The sequence below is a fragment of the Chelonia mydas genome, chromosome 11, assembly GCF_015237465.2.
Source record: "Chelonia mydas isolate rCheMyd1 chromosome 11, rCheMyd1.pri.v2, whole genome shotgun sequence".
Lineage (NCBI taxonomy): Eukaryota > Metazoa > Chordata > Testudines > Cheloniidae > Chelonia > Chelonia mydas.
Window position 1 is genome coordinate 21,392,261 of NC_051251.2, and position 21,418 is coordinate 21,413,678.

Consider the following 21,418-nt stretch of genomic DNA (forward strand, 5'->3'; position numbering starts at 1 on the left):
TTTTTTAAATCAACTAGAATTTGGGAACTAAAATTAACCAATTCTCTTCAACACTCCCCCTCCGTCATCCCCTCCCCCACATCTCCTGTTCAGGTTTTACTCAACAGATTATCTTTTGAAACTTTGGGCCAGGTATTTTGTGCTTTATGGGTTTAACTACTGTTTTAAGTGCAAAACAGAATGCAGCCTTAACCATGGCAACAGTTCTGCTATAGTAATACAAAGAACGTTTAAGAAATAGAGCTGGACAAAATAGCTTCTTTGCTCTATAAATAGTCATATATTTGACAAAAAAAACATGCTTATAGGCAACATGGTTTATGATGTTTACACAATTACTCTTCAACAAATACAAATTATAAATAAAGAAATGCAGGTGATGCACAAAAGAGAAATGTCATGCTGTGCACAGAACAGTTTATATGCAGGAGGATCCTAGATTGAAAAAAATATTTTTTTTCTAATATCATCTGGTATGAGAAGTTGGGCTACACAAACCACCCATGGCAGAAAATAAAATGTGGGACAAATAGTAAAGTGTAATTTTCCTGCAATGTTTTTATTGTGGTATTCTGTTTTAGATGGGTCGTTAACTGAAATGTCACTGTCACTGGAGCTTAGGCTGAGGTGCATTACCAGACTTATTTGTTACCTTATACTGTGCCTTCTCTAACCATACCTCCAAAGCAAATCAACGGAGAGGTCTGTGCAAAGGGAACTCCTGCACAAATGTGGTGTGGCTGAGTCCACCAGTGTGGAGAATTTTTTATTTTGCTTGGCATTGTAAGGTGCTTGTTTATACTATGTCTGTGTGGGATGTGTAGTATCCTGAGCCAGCCCTTCAGGCATCACATGTGTAGTCTGGTGTGCTTGACAACAAATGCCATTGCTGACATATGGCCTAACAGTTGGAGGCAGATCCTGGCTGATGTCTGTGGGCTGCTTACATTATAGTGATTAGGTTGACTACAGTGGTAAATCGGTGAGTGGGCAGAAAGGCTGTAGCCAGAGAGTAGAGGTAGGCCCGGATGAATTCCAGTATCAGCACAGGTGTGAAGGTTGATTTTTGCTGGTTTATTTGTAGACCCAGCTGTGTGAAGAGAGCTAATGTCTTTGGAGTAGCTTCTAGTGCCTCTTCTCAAGTCTACTCTGAAATCTTCTCAAGTCGAGGCTTTGAGTAACCAATCATCCAGATAGGGGAATATTATGATCCCTTGTCTGCTGAGGTGAGCCGCTATCACTGTGAAGACTTTTGAGAATACCTGTAGAGCCATGGACAAGTTGAAAGGGAATACTTTGTATTGGAAATTATCCATTCCCACAACAAATCTGAGAAACTTCCTGTGTGAGGGACGAATCATTATGTGGAAATATTCATCCTGGAGTTCAAGGGCTGAGAAGCAGTCCTCTCATTCTAGTGCTGGAATTATCGTTGCTAGCATCCTGAATCATTCAGTCTTCATGAATTTGTTGAGTCTTCTTAGGTTGAGAATGGGTCTCCATCCTCCATTTTTTTTCTGGGTTAAAAAATAATGGGAGTAGAAACCCTTCCGTCTGTGTTGTGTAGATACTGGTTCTATTGCGCCCAGGCGTATGCGATGGTTTACCTTCTGTCATAATAGGTGTTCATGAGAAAGGTCTCTGAAGATGGATAGGGACATAGGGTGTGTAGGGGGGGATGGAGGTAAATTGGATGGAACAGCCAATCTTGATAAATTCTATTGTCTAGATTGTCTGATGTGACATTTCACCATGCTGCATGGAATGGGGTCAGATGGTCTACGAATGGATGGATGGTGTTGGATGGGTCCAGCAATAGAAAGTGTGGGAGGTGTCTCTGGTCCTTGACCAAATCCTCAAAACTTCTGTTTAGAGGGAGGTTGTTGGGATATCGAGGCTGAGAAGGGAGTGGTCTCCAACTTGTGGGTCTCTGCCTCCACCTTTGTGGGTAGTATTGCCTCTAAGGCTGGGTGTAGGGTGCAGATCTTGTTCTTTGTAATCCCCATTTCTTCTTTTGTGTAGGTGTATATATGCCAGAGGATCTCAGTGTCATCCTGGAGTCCTTCAACATGTGAAGGGACTCATCCATTTTGGTTGAGAACAGTTTGGGGCCTTCAAATGGTATGTGCTCAACAGTAGATTGTACCTCTTCAGGAAAACCTGATAGAGGGAGCCAGGAAACTTGCCACATGACTACAGCCATGAGAGCCTCATTTATTGGGAAAGCTATCTTGGAAGAGGTTGAAGTATGGAGGATGTCCAGCAACTTATGTTGGGACTCCACAACTTCTTCCAGTGGTATCTCCAATGAGCCTGTGATCCTCTTAAACGGCTCTTGGAACTGTATAAAGTCATCCCCTGTCATTGGTGGTGGGGGTATGAATTGGCAGCTGATGTGACTTATTGATCTGATGTATCCTTCAGTTCCCGATTGCCTCTTCTGGAGATTCAGAGGATCCAAGTACTAAGGATGATGGAGACTGCCTCAACCACTCCCTGTGTGGATTCTGAGGCTTAGGGTAGTGTTGGTGGTACACTGCCCACGGGTCCCAGTAGGACCAATGCTGTAGGAATGGCACTGATGATGGCATCCGTGGATGTCTCTACCATCCTTGAGTTTCAGGTCTGGGGTGGTATTGATGTTGTTCTAGTAGACCCAGCCTGGTGGCTGTCTGCATAGGCAAGGAGTTATGGGATCATCCTCCTCCCCCTCCTCATTGTTGGATAAAGGAGGAGCTGACCTGGTTGGTGTTGTAAGCTGGCATGACACCTAGTGTACTGGAGTAATGTCGGTACTGAGGAGTGGGGATTCTGGTGCTAACAAGACCAAAAGGTCTTTATGCTGGAGAAACTGCTGTGGTACAGAGAGCATTGGTACTGAGGAGGGTGTTATTGGCAGTACCGATGCCTTTACCACAGCAGTCAGTGCAGAGGTTATGCACTGTGCATTGTGGAGGCAAGAGGTGGTTCTATAATTTGTAGCACTGCTGAGCTGCTTGTTGCCACATGTCTGAGCAGCTGCTGCGGTACTGAGGCAGGGCTTGTAGGTTTCCCTTTTGTGCCTTTGTCTGAGCTCACCCGCCTAGAGTCTTTGGCTTGCATGGTATCTATGGAAACGGATGGTCTTGCTGCCTCAGAGATGGACGGTCTTGGTGTAGTTGGCACCGAGGTAGTCTGACGGGTTGGGGAACGTTTCTTTTTGGTGAGTTCCTGAGAAGGGGAGGTTGGAGACTGTTTTTTTTTCCTTCTTGGAGGAATGCTCCTTTCTCTCACAGAGAGATGATTAATCTTTGTCAGATGCTATCGTTGGAGACCAGTGGCCAGGAGGGGTTCATGATCCCATACTGGACACCGCGTGCAGACTTCTCCATCGTGAGGAGTTTTAGCTGTAAATTCCTTGCTTTTCTGGTGCAAGCCTTCATATCATGGAAGTGGAAGCACCAGCAGACATACTGTGAATGTCCATCAGAAACCGGGATTGAAGACTGGCAAGTGAAGGAATGTTGAAAACCAGGAAGCCAGGCATGCCCCTTCGAATAGGGTTTCTCCCATGAGGGATGGTAACTATACTATATTAAGGGGTATACAAATAACTGAAACTTAAATTCCTAAGAGGGGAAAAAATAAATAAATAAAGTAAGAAAAAGGTAGGGTTAGTTAACTATTTAACTAAATAACTGGGTTCTAAAAACTAATACTCTAAAGATAACAGCTGAGCTAAAGATAATCCTGAGAGGCTCTGACGATTGCTCAATCTCATGCCAATGGTGGAAGAGAAGGAACTGAGAGGGGGGTCGGTCGCACTGCACTATGTAACTGACAGGAGTGGCACAAGATGGGAACACCGCCTGTGCGACCCAACCAGGCACTGTTACTGAAATTCTCCAATTACAAGCACAAGAACTCAGATTCTCCTAAAGTGGAGCACTCACAGGGACATTCCTTGAAAAAGAATATATATTGCTGATCCCACACTGCAGTAGTAAACATCTTTAAATTGGTCAGTGGAATGGTGGGAAAAAAGGTTAAAATGAACACCTCAAAATGTTTTTCCCATTGTGGATGGAGCTCAGGGTGGTTTCTGTGTGATTTGAAAGGTCAGACAAATGAACTGTATCTAATAGAAAAGGTAGCAAAAAATTAGAAGATGACCCAGAAAAGTTGACTAAGAGATAACAATGGGAATAATCTGGAATAAATCAAAGAGCTCAAATCAAATTCTACTTTGGAATAAGCAAACAAACTCCTACTGAATTTGAAGAAAACTCAATGAGAATTATCTAATCCAATGGGAGTTGCAAGGAACTCTTTGATTTGAGTTATACTGAATATATTTTAATCTTAATTCATTATTTTAGAAGAACAAACTAAAAAGTAATTATTTTGATAAGGTGTAATTTGTACTTTGGCATGCTGTTAATTGGAACTAAATTGTGACTACACCATAACTGTAAGGATATGTAATGAAATGTTTGAATTAGCTCAGCTACTGTCAAATTAGATGGTTTCTAATAGGCCATTTACAAAATATCTGAATTGGGTATTAATGAAATTATCTCAGGTGACTGATAATGTGATACACAAGCTTTTATTTCTAGCTCATTTGTTCAAAAATGGCCCATGGCATGAATGTGAGAAAAAGGTGAGCAACTGGAATAATTTCTTAGTGGTGAAATCTAATGACCTGTGAAACAGTCACCGAAAAGACTTGGTGAAGCATCATAGTTTAGAGATATTTAAAATCAGAGTTGTCAAAAATATGAGAAAAATAACTGGAAGGAACAATCCTCAAATGGCAGGTGGAAGCTCTAAGTCAGCGGTTCTTAACAATAGGTATGAATACCCTTGAGGGTACGCAGAGGTCTTCCAGGGGGTACATCAACTTATCTAGATATGTGCCTACTTTTACAACAGGCTACATAAAAACACTAGCAAAGTCAGTGCAAACTAAAATGTTATACAAAGACTTGTTTACACTGTTCTATATACTATACAATGAAAGGTAAGTACAAAATTTATATTCCAATCCATTTATTTTATAATTATATGGTAAAAATGAGAAAGTAAGCAACTTTTCAGTAAGTGTTCTGTGACACTTCTGTAGTTTTATGTCTGATTTTGAAGGCAAGTGGGTTTTAAGTGAGGTGAAAGTTGGGGTATGCAAGATAAATCAGATTCCTGAAAGGGGTACAGTAGTCTGGAGAGGTAGAGAACCACTGCTGTAGGTAACCCAGTAGCTTTCATTTAATATCCAAGCTCCTCTAGGCAGGGGCAGGGACTGTCTTTCTATATTTATATTGCAACTAGCAAACTGGAGCCCTTATTCTCCTGATTTGGGCCTCTGGGCACTACTTCAGCGCACAAAATAAATAATGCAATTATAATATTATGATGATTCTATTCCCATAGAAGAGATGACACCCTCCATTAAAAGTTATGGTCCAGACTCTCTACTGAGGTCCAAAGTAGAAGGACACTGGATCTCAGATCCCTGGAGATTAATCCTATTTTACTGGTTTTTACACTTCCTATTAGAAGGAATAAGGAACCTTACAATAGTGAAGAAGCCCTAAATCTCAGCTTACCAATACTAGTGCAACTTTCACCATCATTACTGATCTTCCAGCCTTCATAACAGGAGCACTTGACACTATGTTTGTGCTGTTCACACACTTGACTACATTTAAGATGTTTGGTACAGTAATCCACAATTTCACAGGTTTTGTTGTCTGGATTTAGATAAAGTCCTGTAGGGCAGGAACACACAATTCTTCTTCCAGGAACTACAGAACACTGGTGGCTACATCCACCATTGTTAAGCGAACATTCATCTGAAATAACAGGAAAAGAACATTACGAATTGCAAACAATATCAGCTGTATTATATTATACGTTTTAAGACCTTCTCGGTAATAAAAGAAATTAAAAACCTCAAGTAATCACAAACTGAATTTAAATCTGGCTGAACAACTATTTGTTTGGAATACTTATGCAGAAAAGTAGTGCATTCAATTTGCATACATCTGAGGTTGCATTACTGTTACAGGATAGCAAGTTTTTAGCATTGTAGAACTACAATATATATTATAAATTTTGACAGATTATCAAAGGTATTTTACCATTCACGTATTCAGTACACTTTGTATTTACTGGATGGTACACTTCTTTTCTCATTTACTTAATGCTACCATTCTTTGGGCTTCTTGTTTACTAATCATGTATGGGTTTTTAAAAACAGTTGCAAAAAAGAACAACAGAATTTTCAGACAAAAGCTACATTAAGATGGGACTTAAGGTTGACAATATATTTCAGAGTTTCAGGGATGTTGTAATTCTCTCCAAAATAAGCATTTAGTGTCCAAATCTGCCCTGCAGTGACACCATGAGGAAAAGAGGTGGGGGGGAACACTATGTGTCTAACCTAATCTGGAACTACAAACACTAAAATGTGTTCATCGTAATTGCATAGCTATTGCATGGTGTTATTACAGGACAGAGTTAAGGTGCCCTAACTTTACATTTCATATCTTCACATGGTTGGATTTTGTTTAAATTGGCTAAATGCTATTTAGCTCAGTGATATCCTTTTCTGTTCCTAACCAGTGTACACTAACCCCAAATATGTCTTGGAATGCACTTAGTGTCTCAGCACACTTGGCTCTGTGTCAAAGTGCCTTATTCCTGCAGCAATCTGAGGCTTCAATGCCTTGTTCCTTATGTTCCCTGAGTCTTCTGTGTCTTGTATTTCCTAAACCTATGCATGGATGGTCTCTGGGATTAGGAGGGAAAGGGTATGCTTTTCTCCAACAGATTCTGAGTCTGCTCTCAGTTACATTTGTGCATCCCTGTGGTGACTACAGGGGTGTCAAAGAAGCCAGTGTGAAAGGAAATTCAGGACCTAGTTCTCCATTTTATTTTATTTTATTTTATTTAAAGAATGCTGTGAAAACAAACTCTAAAGAACATTAAGGAGCTCGTCCTGCATTTCCTATTAAGTACGAATGTCAATGTGAATTTTGGGAGTACAGGACAGGTGCACTAATGTATTTTTTTTACTGGAAGTTAGATTTTCTTCTGAATCTTCTAATTTATTCATGCCTCTTAGCTAGTCTGATTCACATGTATCTCTAAAACTGAATTTTACATCTGCACAAGAAAATATATACAATTCAGCGGTCCTTCTATAGAACAGTTTCCCTAGTGATTTTTTAAAGCAGTTCCCTTTCTTCTTAGGGTCTTTATTTTTCCAGACTCCAGGGTTCTCAATGATGGGGAAAAAAGGGAGCAAATTCATTAAAATAACACTGATAAGCAAACGTGCTGCCAATATCTTGCAATGCATATTAACACTTTAAGGCAACAGTCATAAATATCCCCATGCTAATTAGTAAATGAGTAGTAAACCACTGTTGAATAATAACTTATTATCATTATCTTAATCCCAGAAAATCTCAAAGGGACGTGGCCTCTTTGCAGTCCAAATGCCACCTGGATCAATCTCTGCCTTGGTGCCTAAGGTGGTCTGGCTATGTTTATGTCAGTTATGTCTATCACTGGCAATCTTATCGCACCACCAAAGCTTGATCTCTGTAGTGGCATTCCTTGGTACACATGATCCAGAATTTGCTGATCATCCATTCTAATAATATGTCCATACCAAGGAAGCTGCTGAAACTAGTGCTGATAGAGGTGGTTGCTGGGTTTGGCTTCAAATATCCTCATTTGTGTTCCTGTTGTGACACTTGATCTGGAACAGCAGATGAAGATGATGAGAATCGAAAATGTAAATACAGTGTTCTTTGGCCTTCCTCAGGACTCATGTTTTACTGCCATACAACAGAGTAGGTATAATTGTGGTTCTATAGATCCCCAGCTCTTTAGCAAGCTTGATGTCATGACATCCCCACCAAGGCCACTGAAGCATGCCTGAAACCTGGCAGCAGCTGCTGCTATATGAGTGTCCAAATCTTTCAGGCAACTTCTAGCATGGTCTATGATGATGCCCAAATATTTGAGTTGCCACCTGCTCAATGTCCTGTCCAGACAAGTAAATACTGAGATAGCTGTAATCTAGCGCTGGAGGCTGTTTGATGGTAATGGTCAGGGATTTAGTTTTATCCAGATTCATAAGGTCCAAAGTGTGTTGCTTCTTGCTCAGCTAGATCAGCCATCAGCTTCAGCAATTCACCAGATTGAGTCAACAACAGAGTGTCATCAACATATTAGAGATCTCAAAGCAGAATGGCATTCTGCTCAAAGCCACCTACAGCTGCCTCCTCAAGCTTACCAATCAACTAATTAATGCTAATATTGACCAATGATGGTGCAGAGCGCTGCCTTGCCCAACTCCCATGTAGATAGGAAACCATGCTGTGAAACTGCCATTCATTCAAACACAGATTTCTATTCCTTTATAGAGCTCTTTTATCAATGACACTACCTTCCCAGATCCCACAAACTTCCTGGTTGCCTCATCAGATCCCCCAAACCTGCTCAATGCACTGAATCGAAGGCCTAATTGAGGTCTATAAAAAGTGCTATGAATGGTTTATTAAATTCAGCAATACAGTACAATACAATAAATATATGGGGGCCGATCCTGACTCTTATGTGGTGCTCTGGCAGCATATATGGGTCCTAAAGGGGTTACTATCACTGGGAGTTAATGAGATCATTATGTGCCTTGTCTCTCAAGCCAAAGAAACTTTACTAGAGCATTAACAAGGAGTTGTCCACCTGAGGATATAAAAACCTCTACTCCTGTAATCACCTCTCCTTTCCTACCTTTCAGCCATTCCATTATTTAGTATATATATTACAGTATTGTCTAGGAGCCCTAATCACAGAGCAGGACATCATTATGCTGGGCACTGTACAAACACTGAACAAAAAGGCAGTCCCTACCCCAAAAAAGGAAAACTAAGCATAAAATAAGAAAGAACAGATGGATTCAGAAAGACTAATGGTGGAGCACAAGGAAACAGTGAGATAATATTGGACAGCATGATAGAGTATGCTCGCCAGAACAGTCCTCTTTTTACATTTCATCTAAAGGATGAGCATAGTGCATCTTAATAACATGCAATGTCAAATCTTCAGTACTGACTTAGAAGAAAGAATGACACCTGTGGAATAATTAAAAAAAAACACACCCACAATTTTTTTTGCAGCATACTAATATGTTTCGGGGGGGGGGGGGGGGGAACAAACCCTCCCATCTAAGTAGTGATCGAATTCAACAGTGGTTAAGTTTGTGTTGTGTGACAGTATTATAGGCACACTTAAGTACAGGTGTTCTTATATGTGTAAGGGAGCTTTCCAGCTGCTTATGGCTACAACCATGTACCTTGTAAGGGATGTTTTAAGAGATTAAAAGATAGGTTCTTAGATTAGAGAACCTATGTTGTTCACCATGCTTCATTTTGGAGAGGCTTGATACAATTTCAAGCACAACATGGACATTAAAATAAAATGCACAAATTACTCGTGAGAAAATTTAAATACCCTGCTAACATAAGATTCTTTAGAAAGGGAAGATGGAAACAGAAAACATCAAGTGGTATTAGGGAAACAAAATAATTTTGAATGCTTTATAGATGTGAGTGCGCCTAAAAAGAAAATACCACAGAGGTCGCCTTCATCAGATCCATCAGGACAATCTCTTCTCCCATTACAGAGCTTCTCAGGCTGTAGGCAGATGGAGGTATCATTAGCACAAGGATATTTTGGTGGTCCACACATATAGCTCTCGCAATTATCCTCATCAGACTGATCGTCACAATCAATATCTCCATCACATAGCCACGCTTTGCTAATGCATCTCCCTTGGAGAAAAGAGACAAACACAAGAAATCAGACTGAAAATAAACATAGGAAAACCTATGGTAACATTACAGAGAAATCTACTGTTGTACTACATTTTAGTATTAATGGTCTCTCTTTCTAAATTAACAGAAAGGCTCTAAACAAGCTCAGCTTTGTATTTTAAGTCATCTACATCTAAATAGGCAGTCTTAATTTCTTGACCAATGTCAAACCTAATAGGTTCTATGTTCAATGAAACTGCATGCAGGCAGCTATGCAATCTAAGTAAAATATACTGAATTACAGTTTTATAGGTTGCCCAAAATTGTTACAATATTTCTTCTCCTGCTTTCCTCCCCATTTTCTTTTCTCTCCACCCCCACTCACCCCTAGTAAGAGCAAGATCCCAATCTGACACTGACTTAAACTAGTAGTTACCATGAACAAAAATACTGTAATAATTATATACAATATGTTTCCATATAATGCCAAAGCAGTAATCATACTTCAAATTTTAGCCAATGATTTTAGTTTATTATCCATGTATTGTGTGATGTTACGATTAATGAACATGATATATATAATTATTGTATGTTAAATAGAGTTAAACTGTTGGATTATAGAAGTATAAAATTGATCAGTACTTAGATTGATCATTTATTAGATATCTACGTCAGAAAGGCTGAAACACAAGACCTGTAGGGTGAGGCCTTCCAGATTCTAGCTTACCTAATTTAGGCTTTGGAGATAAAAAATGCTGACATAAGTTAGTGACCAAATAATAACCCGATGCCCTAAGATTATGAAGAAAGTGGTACCAAATGGTAATATTGCAAAAATTAGCTGGAAGATTAATTTTAAATAATAAAAATGCTGTAGAGGCACATCTGTTTCCAACATGTGCCTTAGCACAGGATACAAGTTGTACGTCAACGCTAATGAGAATAAAGAGATCCTATACAACCCATAGCATTTGGGATCCCTTATGTTTCTAGGGGACACAGACCAATAAGGGAAAAAAGAGGGCTGACACTTCCATGCACATGTGCAGAACGTAGGTATAGACAGAATTACATTATAAAAGAGGGGGTGCCCAAAGTGGGAAAATTGAGCTTCCTATGGGAGAACTCCAGCAGGAACCATCCCGGTACGGATGGTCAATCCATGAGAGAGCCATCAGTCTCTAACACTGTCTAGGAGGATGAGAATATGTTTGTAGCTGTAACTGGATGGATATATCTAGGAGTTGTATGTGCTGTGACATTCATAACTTTGTTGGTAACTTTAATAAAAATGATAAAAGATAGTGGACCTTGTTCTTGTGATTGTTCTTGTGTTACTGGCCTATGGTTTCATGTGTTCCTGTGAGTTCTAGATCTAATGCAAGCAGAGAGAACTCTGTTGAACTTGAGACAGAGCGGCCAGAGCCGAACCCTCCATGGGGTGACATCACTGACATTACTTTAAATGAAACATTGCTAGCAAATGAAACACTTTCACAAAGTTTTAAATAGGCAATACCCAACTCATTTCCTTCACTGGAAATGACTACACAAGGGAAAAATGTACTCCAGTTTATGCTACACGTGTATGTTAGAAATGTTACAGTTGCAGCATTGTCTGCTGATAGAGATAGGGTTTGTAACCTCTCAGAAGTATATGGCTGTGGAAGTAGAGTCACTTGGGGTAAAAACCCGCATCTATACAAATCCATGCCAAAAAACAGATCCCCCACAATTGTTCACACACGCTGACAGTTGCCATCAAGCTCTGATGCCACTGTCTCCAACTATTCATCAGCACATTTCAATCTCCTTTTAATGGTGTTTATGCTAGTCAGACAAGCATTAAAGCTGGTAATGTGCTTAGGAATTGTAGTTCTTTATTGAGACAATGCCACCATCCTAGGTTCCTCCCTCTTTCTGCCAAGAAATTCCTCTCTCTCTCTATCCCCACCACAGTACATGGACTAGTCATGCAGAGGGACTTGCAGAGGTGATGGGAGAGGGGAACAGGCGCCTCCCATCTCTGGCCCCAAATATTTTAAATACTTCTCATCATCAATTTGTATTTTCAGATAAAATATTTTTAACAGTCAAAAGTTTTAATAACACACATGTAACAGAGCACTGGTCTGCAAGGGCAGGCAGCACATCTGTTACAGGGACATAGCTCCTTTAAGGCTGCTCATTGTTGGGAGTTGTAGTCTTCAGAAAGGGCACATAATGGGAATGGGTCAGCTGACTACGTATCATGGGACTACCTGTTGAAAGCTATATAAAGAAATACTCCTGGATCAGTCTCAAGAAGATAAGGCTTGAGACAATCTCTCTGGGGACGTGGCAAGAGGCCCACACAATAATCAGGAAAGGTTACCCAGAGAGAAGGTTATGTCCTCTCCTCCCAGTTTGCTAAAAACTAGAATGGCCTTTGATGGCTGGGATCAAGTGATTTGCTCATTTTAAATCCTTTCGTGATAATAAAGCTGGCCTTGGGTAAAGGACTTTGGATTGAACTGCAGTTTGGGCATTATTTTACCTTCCTTAGCTAGTGTTTTCTGCTCATCAACTTATAGCACAGTACTCTGTATGAGTGTATACCATAATGTATATTAGGCAGCGGCAAACTAATTCAGATGATATAAGAACAAATTCATACTTTCACTTAAAAATTGGATTATACTAAATCTGATCTTTCTTGAGGTTTGAAAAGAACTGAGTTCATGTTTGTTTTCCTCTCATCTTCCGGGTTTTTGCCAAGACCACAACCATAAATAGCAAAATACGAGAGTCAGTCTTATGATTAAGGCACCAGACTGGGATTCAGGAGTTCTGGCTTCAATTTCCAGCTCTGCTACAGGCTTCCTGTGAGACCTTGTGCAAATGGTGAAAGACCTACCATTTAAATGTTTAAACTACACATAAATTTAAACTACACATTAAGCACTCATGAACATCCTGTTCTAAATAGGAATAACACCAAAATATTAAAATACCCATACATTTAAAAGCAATTTAATATTTATTTATGCTTACCAATCCTGAATTACACATAAAAGAGCATGGCAAAAGGTACATTACCAAGGGGATATTTCACTGTGCGGTAACAGTACAGAGTACAAAGAATTAGGAACTAGATCTGGAGGACGCTGAGCACTTTTGAAAGGTGCTGAGCACCTCCAATTCCTATTGATTTTAATGGAAGTTCAGAGTGCGGTGCACCTCATAAAAATGCTCAGCATCTTCCAAGTTGGAGCCCAAAGCACATCCATCATTCCACTGACAACAAAGGGAACTGTAATCCTTATTCCTCCCAAACTGAAAAAATGAACAACTTTGTTTCTACCTACTCACTTACAGTTACACAAGTAAAGAAAAAATAAGTTAGAGCAACCAGGAAACAAAGTTGTATGCATAAACTTAAATACGTACATTCAATCAAAAGTGCTTCTAGAGAGCTTCCATCTTCATCTTTACCTTGAAAAGAACACTGGAATTTAAATATCATCACAAAGACAGAAGCAGCAAAGAAAATAATGGAAAATGTTTGTGCCATGCAAATTTGCCATATCCCAAAGTAAATTGATGTTGATTCCAGTACAGCCTCTAACCTCTATTTCAATCTGTTTTATAGATACAGCCGCTTAAAGAACAAACCTGTTTACTTGACTTTTTTTCATGTTAATGAAAAGAAGATATATTCTATAACACAGGATTCCTCTTCAACTATGATAGGTTTGACATATCTTATTAAATAAAAGAATAGACTTATGTGAACAAATTAATTTTGTCCAGATTTAAATGAGGCACATATATTTATCCCTATATTGATGTCATTATTTCAAATTATTGCCCTAGCATGAGACATACATTTTTTATTTTCCAGACACCTTTTCTAGTACAAGAGCTGCATCAATTCATATGCATATATCTACTGTTTTCCATATCTCTTATACACATGAAGATAGATGTATTGTCTGCAATGTACGCAATAAAAAGGCCTCAAATAATAGGCATAGGTATGTTGGAAAGCTTGATCAAAATGCATTTTCTAGTGGTTTTGATTGTCTATGAAAATTAGCAATCCTAAACAGAGACTTAACATTTACATACTGTTCGGTATGTGGAGCATAGGAAGCCTTTGGTTGTATTGTCTACTGAACTGCAAGATGACAGTTTTCTACTAGTATCTAAAATACTGGTGCCCTCCCATTCTACACTAGAGGTTCCCATTGAAATTAAGGAGTGTTTTCTCCCCTCAACTCATCAGGAGCAGGCTTTATTAATGACTGCAATGGGTCACCTTATTTGTTTCAACATAGTCATTTTAACCTACTTCATTTCAAGGAGAGCGGGAGAAGAGAGCAATATTGTTATTTAAAGGCTTTCCCAAAAGCAATCATTTGTTCACCCACATCAAGTGTGCCTCTTGGCTATTACGCCAGGAGAGGCCATTTCAATTCCCAAACGGGATAACTATTATTGCAGATCACAGAAAGAACAATGTGTTCTATATCACCATCTAAAAGATTGTGCCCCAGTCTGACTGTGGCATTTGGATGCTTATACTACTGTAGTATAAATAATAATTACACACAAAAATATATATTACAAAATGTTATGGTTGAAAAGTTAGGAAATGCCAGCAGTAAGGTTGCCTGTTCAACTTTACTTCAGCATCATTTAATTATATCATCACATACTATTTTTTCCCCAGTGTTTCAAGCTGGGTACTCAGAGGAAATCACCATTAAGAGCCAGCAGCACTTGACTTTGCAATGTTGACATTTTTTTAACTTAAAAAAAAAAGCCAACTGAAAAAATAATTGTGTGAAACCATATTGAAACTCACAGGGGTCATTAGCAGGGTGGATATCTATAGGCCATCTGCACAGACCTCTGCCACTTAAGCTAACAGAGTAACTGGTAGCAGTAGTAGGCTGTTATTCTCTAGGTGGATCAGCCACTAGAGCAGGATGAGACACACTCTTTGGAAGTGAATTTCCTAGATATGTACTATCTCTCCGTAGAACATCGAAATTCAGCAAATTAGGGCTCAATTCCAAGAAGCTCCACAAAATTTTGCAGCTGTGTATCACCCTCTTCCAGAGAATAAGCCATGAAACAAGAACATTTATTCTGGAATCTCTGCGTCAATATGGGAACTCTCGTTCCTGATACATCTTCCATTTTGGTTAAGGGATCTGTCGGCATGCAAAGAGAGCAGGTTGCACATCAACCTCTCTCACCATCAACATCATTCAGTTGCACCACCATTGGTCAGAAAATCCAATGCATTTTAAGATATTTGCACAAAGGGCTGGCCTCTCCATTTTTCCGTACATGGCTCTCCAATACTCTGGAAACATGGCTCCCTCCAGAATGATAGTGCCACTGATTCCATAGTTGTCTCTCCAAGGAAAAGTATAGAGCAAAAATTAAGGCTTAAAGTGTCAGAATCAACTCCTGCAGGGATTTCCAAGGGCAATACCATGGGTTTACCACAGAATGACGACTTCCAGACAGATGCTTTTGCCACCCCCTCCAAAAAGGGTAAAACCTGGAGTCCCAGCAGTATGGTGTTTTTATACAGGTTCAAGATTTTATAAGTATTTTCATTTAACGTTTGCTTTTCCTTATAAGGCCTGAGAGAAGCTAAGCGCTCATAATCCTCTTTAAAGTCAATGAGAGTTTTCAGTGCTCATCGTCTTTAAGTGCACCAGCTTTTGTTTTCTCATATTTCAGTGTTCATGCAATTTAATCAGGAAGATAATAGTATCTATTTACATTGTTTCTTATTACACAATTAAAGAAAGGTTTAAAGTCCAGTGAGAATAAAGAGAAATTATGGTTTGAGTTCTGTGTTTGGTTACACCAGTGCACCCCCACTAACGTAACTTGCTGAAGGTTATGCCCTCTATCGCCAAGTTCTCTTCTCTAGCACCACACTGCAAGGATTGTGTGTGTATGTGTATACACATAAATGAAGATAAAAGAAAGACTAGTAAAGCTAGTGCTAGATGGGATATATGTGTTTTAAGACAAAAGTTCTACTGGAAGTTTGGGTTTTTTTTAAGTGTATATAACTGCATGACCAATAACAACAGGTCTGATCCTGTTCCCAAAGTCAATGCCAAAAATTCCTTAGGATCATTGGCAGCAGGATTGAAACCAAACAGTTACATATGTAAAGTGTGAGCATTCAAATGTCATGATTCATAATGTAAACTGCTCAGATCCCATCCCAGGTTCAGCAGTATACAAATGGCTAAATGCATAAGGTGGGATGACTGACATTGCACTGAGGAAACTACACACTACCAGAGACAGGAACTGGATTTGATGGACCAGTGATTGGATCTGCCATGGCATGACTTATGCTTCCTCTATTAGTATCTCCCTTTTTATCTAATTTTGAGATTAACTAAAGTTTCTAATAACAGATACCAGTTTTTTATTTATTTCACATACTTGTATTCCTTATTAGTCACTAAGAGCAATGTTTTAATTATTTTGTTGAGATGACATAATTAACTTTTTTTTAAAAATACATATAGGACCTGATTTTTGTACATAGTTCAAAAAGCCAAATGGCAGTAAATTTAAAAGAAAACCTAAAATGGATTACATATCAGTCTGAATCTCTGCCCAACATTATGCTGCAGCTCCAGATTAAATATAATCCAGTATCTATACAACATTAAAATACTTTTGAATGGGGCTGGATGTGAACAGACTATTACACTACTCCTATTCAGATGTTACAAAGGTCTTAAAGACTGGATACTAAAATGCTAATTAAAATATCTATTTTCTAACTATGTCTGGATTTATCATTTGCTTTAAAGATATACTGTATTCCCAAATTAAGAAAACTTGCAATAGCAGCTTTGAAATGGATTCCATAAAGATAGATACAATGGTGACTTACTTCTTTAATTGGACTATTCCTGAGAAAAATGCTCTAGATCAGGTTTTGTTTTGTTTCAAAGTATCTTTAAACATTAGATAAATGACAAACATACTTTAACAATTAAGCTATATTATTGCTTAAATAAATGTATATAATCATAAAGTACCCTCCTGGGTAGCAAAAAGCTGTGCCAAATTCACTGTAAGGGCTCTATTAGTTGTAAATCAACATGTTTTAATAACATGTTTTAATAGTTATATCAACCAATGAGACTGCTTCTTTCTTTAGAAAATAACTGAAGTTCAAATAGAAATGCTTATTTAAACCATGATTTAAAATTGCCTTGATTTAAATCAATCCACCCTGATTTTAATATATTTTACTTACATGCTATAGTTTCAATTTCGTGTCACTGTCAATCTATTTTCCTTATTCTATTTTAATAAATTTGCATGTAGTTAGTTCGATGGGAAATGCAAGCAAAAGCATGGACTGTGAACTAGAAATACATTTAACTTTTTACTCTGATGCACACACACACACACCCCGCATTTTACACTTGCTGCTTATGTAATCTTGAAAACCATTATTTTTATACCATGACTAAAAATAAGCCAAAGAAAGTGTATCAGTGCTTTCTCCGGGCAAGCATCAGCTGTGCACTACTAGACAAAAAGTATGTATTAATATGTGTAGTATTTTAGAGCTAGTGGAAGAGTCATACCTCAAACTAAATTCCTTAGTGAATTTCCATGTATTGGAATCAAGCTACTTAGGAAAGCTCTCACTTCCCTGAGGCAAATCTTTGGATGTTCCCCCAGCACTATGAATAATCCACTTAAATTGGCTGAACTGCTTCTTTATTGTTTGCTTGTTTAAAGACTTCACTGACACATTAGTATGATCAAGCTTTAGTCAGGAATTTAGTCAGATCATAGTAAAACACCTATTTATGGAATTTATAATTTGGTAAGAAGTAGTAGTTCCAGGATAAAAAATGACAGAAAAGGAGCTACATTTCTTCACATTTTTTCAATGTGACATAACATCCCATACAGTAATTTAAATTTCTCATATATGTAGTTTTATATATACAAAAAATGAGGAAATTAACAGTCCAGATTCATGAAACAAACACCACATGAGTGCTATAAAACATTGAAAGTAGAGATTGCTTGGAATGAACCCCTAGAAATAGAGAACAATACCAAGTTAAAATTGAATCCTTTAAAGTCCTAAAATAGAAGACAGAAAAATCATATTAAAAGGCTCCCTTAATACCTCAAAAATAGTGGTCAAGATTTAAAAAAAAAAACTAAACAATTAAATTTAGTTCTAGTCTTTTGGGATTTCTTTTTTAAAAGACCAGAGCTGAGGGAACTAAAAAGTTCTATAACATCTTGTCTATACTAGAGATCTAAGCCATTTGTAATTGAATTGGTTGTATTGAACAGGTCTAGGCACACAGTTTAGTTCAGTCACATTAGCCAGACTAAATCAGTTTAAGTTTTACCTCTGTGCACATCAGAGCTATCCCTAACTCTTTAGTCACAATACTTTCTCTCCCACAATTCCCACTTCCGCTCTCAGAAGCAGTTCATCCTGAGAGATTCAGCAAGGTCATCAGTGCACTCTAGGACAGTAGTGAGAAGACTATTTGAACTATTTCACCTTTTCTACATCCACAATGTCATTAAACTAGGTAAGCTTTAACAGGAAAGCCTGCTGGAAAAATAGTCTATTGTAACTGGTTATTAGAACATCTGTGAACTGTTTTGCAGACTGTATGGGATGTTTCTGTATGTGGATGCAATGTCTTCTACAAATATCCTAGGGTATTTAATCAGTTTAATTTATTTACTAGAGACTAGGCCTACAAAATTAAATGACATAAATATAAAAGTGGTGATATTATGTTCATGCGTTTAAAGCATATGAACCATGGATACTGCTTGGAATTCAAAACAAGCAATTTACAAATATTGGACTTTATTTAAGTTTATTATCATAACTACCACAGCTCCTCACCCCCATACAAACCATGCCTGTATTGTCCCCTCTCCTGCCTAAAGCTTCCTGCCCCCCCAAATCCTTCCCCCTGAGATCTTTTTAAACCCCTGCTTTATCATCTCTGTCTCACTGTCCTGTTTGGGAATTTTCCACTCTCCACTTCAGCACCCCCATGCAGGGACATTTGGTCACACTGGTTTTCTAACTCTGGAACCATCTTTAGCATATCTATTGTACAGTCAGAGCACAGCTGTTAAATTTAATGACTCTTCATTGTCCCTAGGCTGATGGTTACCATGCTAAAGGCAATGTTAGCAAATGGTGAATTTCAAATGCACAGAGACATTCCAACATATACAGTATTTTATAATAACTTCATACACATGATCTAGAACTCATAAGTTGTACAGACTCCCAAATCAGAGTTACATCATGCCCACGAATTAAAAGATGTAAAGTCACTGTGAATTACTGTATAATTGTATATTTGTTATTGTTTAAAATGCCTGCTCGTAAAACGGAAGTGCCTGCCAGCAATGGGCTCAAATACCACTTATAGCCTTGTCTGCTTTCAGCGTTTTATTTAACATGCTTAATTGTGGCCAGCAGGCATGTTTAAGACATGTTGCATCTCTCAACACCCCATGGCCATGTAGTTTCCACAGTGTTTGCTTGCTCACAGCATTTTTATCTTTTATTTAGAGTATTTAATTGGCAGCAATAGAAATAATAAAATACCTCAATTAAGCTATTCCAATAGAATGTTAATATTTCAAAACAGATACAATGCTGTGGGAAAAGATACTGAAACCTGTAACCAGTTTCTTTGAGTGGAATGGCGGACTGTTATACTGAGTCTCCCATTCCCAACATTACCAAACAGCTCTGTGCCTAGTAATAAGCATACACTCCACTTAATCACAGTCCGTTCTTCTCTGCCAATTCAATCAATATCTCTGAGATCCGTCCCCAGAAGACCATAGTTACAACAGACTAGCAGATTTAGTAACCCCCACAAAAAATCATCCTCTGGAACAATAACACAAGATAGTTCAGGATTAAGGACCTGCTCAAAAAGAACTAAAATCCTAGGCGCAATGCTGAGGAATGCAAATTATGCAGGCATGTCAGCCCCGACAGGAGCACATCGTACCTCTGAGATACCCCTTAAGACACAGTTCCTCTGTTGCTCCTGGTTGGGCGGAGGGCAGTAGGTTCTAACAGGATGAAGTAACAGCTCCTAACAGGATGAAGTAATAATCCTCCCTGAGTGTCCAGCCAGCAATGCTGGATGGAACATGGAGAGCGATGGACGGGTGAGCCACTGTTCTGATCCTCCGTACCCAGTTACTTAGAAGAAAGACCATCTTAGGCACAGCCCCATCTCTCTCCACAGTGCCCAAAGTCATTATCTAGACAACACTAATGGAGCCATGCAAGGAAGTGTGTTGAGGCCTTTAATAGAACTACTCACATACTTAAGCACCTGAATGTCTCTGCAGGATTGACACTTTTCTGTGTAAGTTGTATCCCTTTCACCAGCCCTTCACCGTTTAGTTTTGTTTGTTGATTTTAGTTTTGTTGGTTTGAACTTTTTAAATTGTAACTTCTTCAGAATAGGGATGGTGTATTCCTACTATATATGTCTGTATAGCATGGAGCATATTGTGAACACTACTGTCGTACAAATAATAAAAAAGTTTTATTTTAAATGGCCTTGAGAAAGAAACAATTGAATTGGAGCAAACAATAATGTACCTGTATTCTTGCAGGAAAACTTGGTTCTCTCATCGCACAAGCGTATAGTTCCATTACAGCCCTTTTCATCACTGCCATCTTCACAATCCTTTTCTCCATCACAGCGCCACAACACAGGAACACAATTCCCATCAGGGTTACACTGAAATTCTTTCTCATTGCATCCTCCAGGAGAGGGAGTTTCTTAGATAAAATAATCAAGAGACAAGATTAACTATAGTGAACAGCTTGTTCACAATGTTTGTTTTTTCTATCTCCAGGTATATATGAAGAAACTAGTTTATATAAACACAGCAGTACAGCTGTCTCGTTTGCTCAGTTAAATTTGGCAATTTGTGCAGAATAACAGGAACAGCCAGGGTTGTTGTTTTTTTTAACTGAAATAAGTATCTCCTCTATCACACCGTATACCTAAAGAAAAAGTTACACATATCGTCAGAGGAAGAGAAACACAGAGTGCATGTATAACCAGCAATTTAATTAAAACAAATGGAATTACTGAGTCTACAAAATATGTTATGAGCATGGACCACAAGTTTATAAAATGAGTCTTTAGGGATCATGAGCTTTAGGGCTTTGGTTGATCCTTTCATTTCCAAATTGTTTCATCCCACAGTAAATGGTTAGGGAAATCAGCTCTACAGTAATCAGGGGAATGAAGGCCAAGATATCTAAATGTATCTAGTGATTCTGGGTGACTTAATTTTTGAACACCCAGTACCAGTGGCTCCCAAAATATCACTACTCACTTTTGAAAATCTTGACTGAAATGATGAAAAGAAATATGGAAATTGTTCAATTAGAGAACGTTTACAATATGGAACCCTGAATTCAGAGCCCAAGAAGACATCACATTTAAGTACATCTAAATTTAATAAGAAAGTTTGCAGGCATTTATTTTCAAGTGGTTTTCAGGAGAACGGGCCAGATCCCT

At 38.5% G+C, this 21,418-nt stretch overlaps 1 protein-coding gene across 1 annotated transcript in view; it reads right to left on the reverse strand.

Annotated features, from left to right (window-relative positions):
* LRP1B (LDL receptor related protein 1B) overlaps positions 1 to 21,418 on the reverse strand; it is a 1,293,242-nt gene that overhangs the window by 479,698 nt on the left and 792,126 nt on the right. Inside the window, 3 exon segments of the mRNA XM_043525164.1 lie at positions 5,586 to 5,831; positions 9,624 to 9,824; positions 20,485 to 20,667. Of these exon segments, the coding sequence (XP_043381099.1) occupies positions 5,586 to 5,831; positions 9,624 to 9,824; positions 20,485 to 20,667 (630 nt within the window).